This window comes from Vespa crabro, chromosome 10 (genome assembly GCF_910589235.1).
Source record: "Vespa crabro chromosome 10, iyVesCrab1.2, whole genome shotgun sequence".
Taxonomy (NCBI): domain Eukaryota; kingdom Metazoa; phylum Arthropoda; class Insecta; order Hymenoptera; family Vespidae; genus Vespa; species Vespa crabro.
In genome coordinates this window covers 1,614,071-1,624,071 of record NC_060964.1, presented here as the reverse complement: position 1 = coordinate 1,624,071, position 10,001 = coordinate 1,614,071, and the positions used below count along the sequence as shown (strand labels likewise).

The 10,001-nt window shown below is 26.9% G+C and overlaps 1 protein-coding gene across 1 annotated transcript; it reads right to left on the bottom strand.

Moving 5' to 3' along the window:
- On the bottom strand, positions 1-4,164 carry LOC124427765 (cytochrome P450 4C1-like). The gene is made up of 13 exons (XM_046971089.1): positions 3,969-4,164; positions 3,002-3,165; positions 2,790-2,899; positions 2,583-2,673; positions 2,322-2,513; positions 2,156-2,249; positions 1,969-2,071; positions 1,776-1,881; positions 1,590-1,705; positions 1,449-1,517; positions 1,187-1,355; positions 898-1,077; positions 1-834 (listed from the first exon to the last, which is right to left on the bottom strand). The coding sequence occupies exons 2-13, from the start codon at positions 3,153-3,155 to the stop codon at positions 674-676; spliced, it is 1,545 nt and encodes a 514-aa protein (XP_046827045.1). The 5' UTR covers positions 3,156-3,165; positions 3,969-4,164; the 3' UTR covers positions 1-673.
- Positions 4,165-10,001: the final 5,837 nt, after the last annotated feature.

Below are 10,001 nucleotides of genomic sequence, written 5' to 3'. Positions count from 1 at the left end.
AAATTAATAAGAATATATACACAGATTAAAAAAAAGAAAAAGAAAAGATGTGATTTTGCTAATAATATATTATTATAGCTTCCTTTGTACATATAGTACATACATTTTAACTTTTTATCGAAACGGCGCACACTATCTCATTATGTTTCATTTACTATATATTTACGATATGGATTTCATATTTTGTTAAGAACAAAATACTCATTTATAAAAAATATTCTATATTACATATATAATCGCTATGATTATCTTGTTATGTTAATCATAAATTCATTAAAACCTAATTAAATGATTGATGCAGTGATAAGAGAATTGAATTGACTCACCGATAAAAAAGGAAATAAAAAGAAAATGAAGGAGACAGGTTTCCGAGACGATGAATTCTTTTTATTTTCATTGAGGCATGACGAAAAAAAAATGAAATCTAGCAAACAATACTATTTGGATTAATTGATACTTTGAAGAATATTACATCACTGTGTCAACTATGAATGAATTGAACAAAATAAGGAATGAGAAAACAGAAAAAAAGAGAAAATAAATACAGAGATTAAAAATAAGCGGAAAAAAATGTGATTATGTTTCGTATCCCAACATTATACATATGATAATTTCGCTTTATAGATCACACCATCGAAATGATACATGCAATCTCGGTAAAGATGACGTACGATTATTTTATAGGTATAAATTTGACACGAAGTGGTTGCGATGAGTGCAATGTTATATCTGCTATTATTTTAACGTCGTCTAGTTCATCTACAGGTTCCAAATAGAAGTTGTGCAATATGTAAGCTACCATGAGTTTGAGTTCAAGCATTGCGAATTTCTGACCTACAAAAAGAAAAATAATACATTTATTTTGATCTAATTTCGATTACTACATGCAAACTTTACCGATGCAGTTTCTTGGTCCTGCACTGAATGGAATAAAGGAATAAGGATTACGTCCTTTTGTATTTTCTGGTAAAAATCTATCCGCATCGAAAACATCAGGATTTGTCCAAATATTTGGATTTCTGTGCAAGCTATGGATGTTTACATTACATATTGATCCGGCTGGGATTAAATATTTCTCTAAAAATTAATATGATTACTAATTTTAATATGATTTGATGTTTGCTTATATTAATATGATGATAATGATAAACCGTTTTATTATGTGAAAAATCAATTTATCACATACTCAACTGCAGATCTTGAGATAAATAACGAGCTATAAAATGAACGCTTGGATATAAACGTAGTGATTCTTTTAGACATCTTTCAAAATACGAAAATTCTTGAAGCATTTGAATAGTTAGTTTACAATCATTTTGTTGCATAATCGTGTTAACTTCATTTCTTATACGTTCCTATAAATCAATAGATAATTTATTATTTACTATAGATGTATAACACGACTCTTTCGATCGAAGTTTGTTGAGTACTTGGAAAGAAAATATCACCTGAACATCTTTGTGTTTTGCAAAAAGAAGCAAAGCGAAACATAACGCCATTGCCGTAGTATCGTGGCCCTATGAAGATATTTGTTCTAAATTATTTTTGTTTTTTGTTAATAATCGTAAGGAATTAATATTACAACCTACCGCAAACATAAAAGTGTCGACTTCTTCTCCTATTCCTTCTTCATCGAGTTGATTATCTTTTAGAGAAGCGGCAATGAGTAGGTCTAGCAAAGCCAGTCTTCCTTTGTATATCGAATCTGTCATCAAATTATTCGATTAATATTAATACCGAGAATATGATTCATTATTATTAAACTGTTCGTTTACTTTTATTATTTTCTTCGTAAAAAATCTGATTTTCATCTATTTCCTCAACATTTTGTAAATATTTCCACTTAGTTTGTTCGTGAAATAGTATCCTTTCTGCTATTATCTAAAATAAGGGTAATATTTTAATAAATCGATATAATTTTGCAATATTCGGATTAATTGTATTAGCTGATTTAAATGAAATACTTACCTTTTTCGAAAAACCGTGAAGCGTTTTTAACAATTCTTTTTGTTGCCTACCACGTTGCGTTAATGCAAATATTGTATCGGAATGATACCAAGGTCTTGATATTCTGATGAATAATACATATTTTTGTAGATTCAAATCTATTTTATTGGTAAGTGAATTTATTTCTAATAAGAGAATTAATACTTACCTATAGACCGCTATTTTGCCGAAATCATGAACGGCATGGCGATATTTAGCTTCAAATTCGCCTGTTCCTCTTAAAGAGATTCCCATAGCCGTTTCTAGAAATTATTTTTTGTAAATAATTTTTTTATTAAAAAGATCAGTGAGTAATGAAATTTAATTTAACTAACCGCATATTGCGTTTAATGTATGAGCAGGTAAAAATTCCTGTAAATCTTTGATAATAGATCCTCCGTTTCCTTCTTCTTTCAGTAATCTTACGAGATACTGTGCCTCCTCGACAAAAGTGACAACAAAATGTTTAAGGATATTAAAGTGAAAGGTTGGCGTTACAATTTTTCGTCGGTGTTGCCACTTTTCTCCTATTTAGTGGAACATTTGTCGTTAAGTATTATCCAATATATTAAGTTTATGTTTGTTCATACTGATACCTGCTCCAGTTATTAATCCAGTGGAAAGCCATGGTTGTAAGAATTTGTAAGGTATAGTTTTTTCTAGATGTTGCTTACTCTTCAAAAGTATCTATGATCGAGATATATATATTCTGACTTTCATAAGATGATTGACAGATATCGTTTAAATTGTAAAAGAAAGAGGAAAATTAATATTAACTCTGTTATTGGCTTAAAATTATTTACCTCGACATCTTCCGGATGAATTATAGTTATTAATGAAAAGAATAATGACCACAGTCTGTTAATTGGAGAAAATTCCTTATTAATTTTCCAAAGTTTTTCTAGTAATTGCTCTGAAATATTGATTAAATGTTTATATTGAATAAAACTGCATTGATGAATTGAAAGTTAACGGAAAAAATTTTTTCAATAAAATTATTTCCGGTGAAATTTACCGTTGTCAACTTGAAGATGATATAAATTTCCTATTATGGGGTATGCTTTAGGTCCAACAATTCGACTAGAAATATTTCCTATTCTACCATATCGTATAAAGTAATGCAACACAAATAGGAGTGTAAAGAACCCTGATATGACAAGGAGGAACATCTTATCAATTCTGTGGAAGATAATAAAATTTCTTAAATAGACTTTTTCAAGTATATTATGCGTATAATGATATTATTATAGTAATAATTGAAAATGCAAAGAAGTTAGATGACAGGCAAATACTGTAATATTCGCTTCGTGTGGTTCATAGAATCCGTTGTTTATATTTACCGATTAAAGTTGTAAACGTATATAGAATTTTTGGATCTGCTTCAGGTTTAATTAACAAGTACAAAAATGTAATGCATGAAAGCGGTGATGGACTTACGCATAAGTGGTAATAAGGTTGAGGTGCCTCATCTGATTAAAATATGAATCTCTTACATGACAAAATTAAATTTAATTTCATATATAATGATCGATGTATAATTTTTATTTCCATATTCGCGATTCTAAATGAATTTTGTTAGTGTATTTCTCATTTTCACGAACACTTGTAGCAAGAAAATAAATATCCCATGAATTTTTAATTTTTCAATCGCCTTAAATATTCAATTTTTTAATGTATGCAAAATTAAAAATCATCGTACAACGCAAACGAAAAACGTTGGCATATAAAATGTAAAATATATTTGTGTAGTTAGTAGTTAATCTAATCGTACAATTTTGTGAATAAAAAACTTTAAATTAACCAATTATTTAATTAAAATTTAATTTGACTTGAGTACTGATCAATGATTAGAATCTTTTACGTATCCGTTTCAGCTGTATGAATGATTTTCCAACACAAGAGCAATATTAAGAATTACTTGCGATAATGTTTATTTATTATTATTTCCTATAAAATGGGAAAAATAATTAAACAGTACTTACATTGTTCGTAAGTTCTTATAGCTCCCGTAACAGGATTTTTAAGACACTGAATTTATAAGAGGCTCGATAGCTTGACCGTCTGAACGATGTATGAGAAATTCTAAGAGAGTATGTTACTTATACTTTACGGATCCTTGTTCCTTATAACACTGTGTAATATAATTTTATCTAAATATAATAATTAATTATAGAAGAACAAAATAATAATATCTAGTGTAACGTCGATTACTTTCTTAACATTTCTTCAGTCTCGGTTAAGAACAATGTTCGAAAATAACTTTTGAACTAGAATTTATATCGAAGTTGAATTTTTTCTGGTAAGAATATAATATGTGCTTTCATGTTGGTCATACTTCAAGAGTTGATATTTTAATAATTTAATTGAACAAAGAAATCATAACAGGAAGAGACATAGGGAGAGATAGAGGGAGAGAGAGAGAGAGAGAGAGAGAGAGTGAGAGAAAAAGAGAGAGAGAGAGAGAGAGAGAGAGAGAGAGAGAAAGCGATTGGGAAGGAGAGTGAGCATGAAAGAGGAAGAGAGAGAGAGAAAAAGAGAATGATTGGGAGAGAGAGAGAGGCTTACTATATTATTTATCTTTTTTTATTACATTACTAAATATTTTCTATGCCTTATGTACTTCTCTTCATTATTTGAATTTTTTGCTACAAGAAACCAAATCGGTTAAATTAATTTTATCTTTGGGTTATAATTGGTTGTATTTTCATATTTGATAGGAAAAACAGCGTAACACTTTATCTTATCTCATTGAATTTTCAAACAGAAAAATAACAATAAAAGCTTAATTAGGATTATATATTATAGAGAAGCATAAACGATTAAATTATCGTAACGCCTGATAAAGTAAATTGTATCTGTATCAGATTATAAAATAAAATATAAAACTGTCATTACAAAAGTCATTTTTATACTGTCTTATACTTATACGTTCTTTCCTTTTTTTCCTATAGTTTGCTGTTTTTTAAAATTAATGTATTTTCTCAACAGTATAACTTTCTTTTAATTTTTATATACAATAAAACAGAACATGTATTATTTATAGAGGAATGGACAGTAATATGCCGTCCCATTTCTAGATTTATATTTCTTCTTAAAGACAGAATTATACAAATTCTAGGAAGCGTCAAACAATACAAAAATATTTGATTTAACACAAATATATGAAACAACAAAAATATCTACAGGTTCGTTTAATCACGATCAGACAAGTTATTCTTCTCGATATTGAATTCCAAATAATAGGAATTACACGTACATTCTTACACTTAAATTTTATTTCTACATTTTTCTTTATCCACGCATCAAATCGAAAAATATCATCGAGTGTTCTATAATCGTTAGAGTTCGATTATCTTCACATTATAGACGCAGCTGTAATCGGATTTGCAGCATTTGTTACAGAATGAAAGATGTAAAGAGAAAAAACAAAGGGTAAGTTATCTAAGTCGTTGAGTGTTTTTCTGTTTTAACGAAGGCAAAAAAAGTAAATCAATCAAAAATAATTGATTGAAATATCTCAACAACGTTAAACCAACGATAAAAGGAATGAAAGAATGAGGTTGAGAAAAGATTAAGGACATATACATAGAATAAAAGAAATAAAAGAAAAGATGTGATTATGGTAACATTATATTATAATAGCTTTGTTTATATATACAGTTCACACATTTTAACTTTTTATCGAAACGACGTACACTATCTCATGATATTTTATTTACAATATACTTCTGATATAAGTTTTATATTTTGTTAAGGACAAAATATTCATTTATAATAAATATTCAATATTAAATATTTTATTGCTATAATTGCCTTGTTATGGTAATCATCAATTGATTAAAACTAAATTAAATTTTTGCGATGATAAGAGAATTGGATTGACTCACCGTAGGCAAAAGAAAAAAAAGAGATAATGAAGGAGACAGGTTCCCGAGATGATAAATTTTTTTTTATTTTCTTCGAGACATGATGAAGGCAAAATGGAATCTAGCAAACAATACTTATCGGATTAATTAATACGTTGAAGAATGTTACATAACTGTGTCAGTTATGAATGAATTGAACAAAATAAGGAATGAGAGAAGAGAAAGAAAAGAGAAAATACATACACAGATTAAAAATAAGCGGAAAAAAAATGTGATTATGTTTCGTATCCCAACATTATACATATGATAATTTCACCTTATAGATCACACCATCAAAATGATGCATGCAATTCCGATAAAGAAGATGTACAATTATTTTATAGGTATAAATTCGACACGAAGTGATTTTTATGAGCACAATACAAGATCTCCAATCATTTTAACGTCGTCCAGTTCATTTATAGGTTCCAAATAGAAGTTGTGCAATATGTAAGCTACCATGGGTTTGAGTTCAAGCATTGCGAATTCTGCCCTACAAAAAGAAGAATAATATATTTATTTTGATCTAATTTCGATTACTATATGCAAGCTTTACCAATGCAGTTTCTTGGTCCTGCACTGAATGGAATAAAGGAATAAGGATTACGTCCTTTTGTATTTTCCGGTAAAAATCTATCCGCATCGAAAATATCAGGATTTGTCCAAATATTTGGATTTCTGTGTAAGTTATAAATGTTTACATTACAGATTGAACCGGCTGGGATTAAATAATTCTCTAAAAATTAATACTTATTTTAATATGATTTGATAATTACTTATATTATTGATTGTAACTAGCAATGAAATCACCAATTGGAACTAATTAATGATAATTGAATGGTAAAATTTATTTTTCTTAGACAGATACTATGTACTTATTAACGATAAAAGATTAATAGATTAATCTTTTGAACTGAGAGAAAAGAAAAAAGAAAAAAAGGAAAAACATTACCTTTTTGTAAAACAACTTCGTACTTAACAAAAAGATATAAAACAGAAGCCTATCTCAATGTTAGTAATGTTATGAAGAAGAAAAAATAAAAAAATAAAAAGGGGAAAAAGAAAAAATACAAAAAATAAACGGTGTTTTTATCTAATTTTTTTTTTATTTTTTGTTATACGAAGCTTGAAAGTTTTCTTGGCTGCGAATAACTAGCAAAACCGGTAGTCGAATTAAAAATGTAGCTCAATTGTCGAAATCGAATTTTTTTTATTACGTTTTTAATCGAACTTTTAATCGTGTCACCACGATGGACTTATTTCATGGACTAGAATCAGAACATACCCGATGGACTTTTCCCAGAAGATATAGAGTTTCAAATACGAGACAATCTGCTTGTTTCCAATTGTTTATTTTACGATAACCTTTTTCTTGTCTATTTCTCCAATGACGTTAGAAGATATTATAGCTCATTATTAAAAATTACGATAAAATATTTATGTCAATATTTTTTGACGTTTTTACCATTTGTTATCTCCCGATTGGTACTTGACACATTAAATATTATGAGATGTATTAGATCTTTTTTCCTCTAATCATTATTTATGTTTATTATAAATTCAATTAAAAGTCAAGTATTTCTACGTATAATATACATATACGTAGAATATATATATATATATATATATATATATATATATATATATATATAAAGAGCACTTTATTAACGAATATAATTGTATTGATAATCAAATCTAAGAAGAAGTTTGGCAAAACAAAAATATTTTATTAAAATATATCTATATAGTTAGAGTTTTAACACGATCATATTACAGAAGAAATTTTACAAATAAATTAATTTACTTTTATAAGTATTTATAAGTATTGTAATATAAGCGCATAGCGCTTGTGCGTTTAAAATTGCATGAATCAAATCGTCTTTTTAATTGTTTTAATGTGTGATAATGCATTTTGAATATTAAGGATTATTTGTATAACAACATATAATAACAAAATGGAAAATTGTAATTGGATATCATTTATAATATTTCCTCGTTTAATTATTTTTCAGTAGCAGAAATTTTTATGGATTAATCTCATTAGTTTCATTATATTGTATCGCGTGATTTTTGGAATTTTGAATGAGTAACTCTCGAGAAAAAAGAGAGATAATTGTGTGTAAAAAAATTGTGCATGTTAACTCGCAATTTCATAATTACAAAACGTATAATGATGTATTTTAAGTATAAATATTTCCATTTAGCTTTATATATGATATTAATATTATCAGCTCGAAAATGTTTTAAAATATTCGCGACGCTTGATAATATTTGTGTAAATATATTCTGAATCTTTAATCATTTAAATTACAACTTTCTTTTTCTTTTTTTTTTCAACAAATCTTAATTTAAATTTTTAAGTAAATTAAATCTTAATTTATATATGATATAAAGATATAAGATATGGATGCTTACATAAATCGAACTGACTAATTAAATGATAATAATAATAATAATTTTGTAAATAATTTATCGAAAATGAATATTTTCTATTATTTGATTTTAATGACGAAATGAAATTCCATTTGAAATGTAAATATATTATATATTCAGCTATAAATCCTAAAATATTAGACTAGATATAAAATAAGTACTTAAATTTAATGTAATATGCGATAAATCTTTCCTTAGATTCAATATCTCTTATTGAATGAACGAATTTATTTCTTATAAGAAAAATAATTATCTATGAGGTATGATTCTGTCGAAAGTAAGTTTGATTTACATGCTATCCTTTTTATGTCTCTTATGGTACTCATGAGTACCTATGGTGAAAATATATATTTTCTTTTTATTTTAAAATGAATATTGTGAGGATAATTATATCTGCAGAAGAGGCGAATTCAATTGAATAAATTCTTTCAAATATACAAATTTTATGCAAAGATGAAAAAAAAACATCTATTACATGTATTTACATACAATAAATATAATTATCTGAATGTGCAAAGAAATTACATAACAAATTAATATTTTAATATTCGATTAGTGTGATATTTATATTTTCGTTTTATTTTCCGATCCATATTATAAATATAAAAATAATTTTCGTCATTACAAAATTTAATACCAAATTTAATAAAAGAGTAGAGCTATTTTAGTAAAAGCTCAGTCGGTTTAGTAGATCCTTATTATACCGATCGGTGAGTAGTAGTATCATGTCTTGCTTGACAAAATCTTAGTCGATAAGAGTTGGTTTGATCGTAATAGTAAAGCAGTATTTTCCCAAATGAAATTCAGTCGGTTAAAGTAGATCCTCGTATGTTCTTAATCTGTAAACTTCAGTCGATAACAATAGATCCCTTTTTTACTAATCGGTTTTTACTCTCAAAATAATTGCTTTTATGGTATACATATGCATACGCATGTATACATAAAAATGTCATAAAAAAAATTGAAATTAAATCAGAGTTTACGAAGAATAATGTAATATTACGTTTAATGGAAAAAGAGTAAAAGGATTTAATTAGATAATTATGTCGTAATCACAATATCTGATATTTTTCTAAATGTTTTCTAAAGGAAGGATTATAATTTTATTCGAACAATTTAATTATGATATTTAAATATTCGTTAATAATGATTATAAACCGGATAACAAAGTATTTACATTAGTATGCATAGAATCAATTAAGGAAGTCCAATGAATATAATTTATCCAAAAATTGTCGATAGATTCGTTAAAACCTTACATATAAAATTGTATTGCTATTATTTTATTCATTTTTGAGTAGTTGATATATACTATTCAAATGTGAGACTTCAGAAGAGTAATTTACTTGTACTACTTTAGTGATCCAATTAGTAAACATGCTGGTAACATATACTTACCTTAATGTATACCTCACTTACATCCTTTCTGCTCGATTTGCATCATATAGCGAAACACTTATGTCCAACATTAATTTCATTAAACTTGATGTACTACTCTAAATATAAAATTATATAGATATTATATATTCATTTACTTTTTATGTTTTTTCTATAGAAATACAAAAAAAATATCGTAATGTTAGAGAGAGAGAGAGAGAGAGAGAGAGAGAGAGAGAGAGAGAGAGAGAGAGAGAGAGAGCACTAATTTATATGATCTACAGATGATATGAGTTGGAA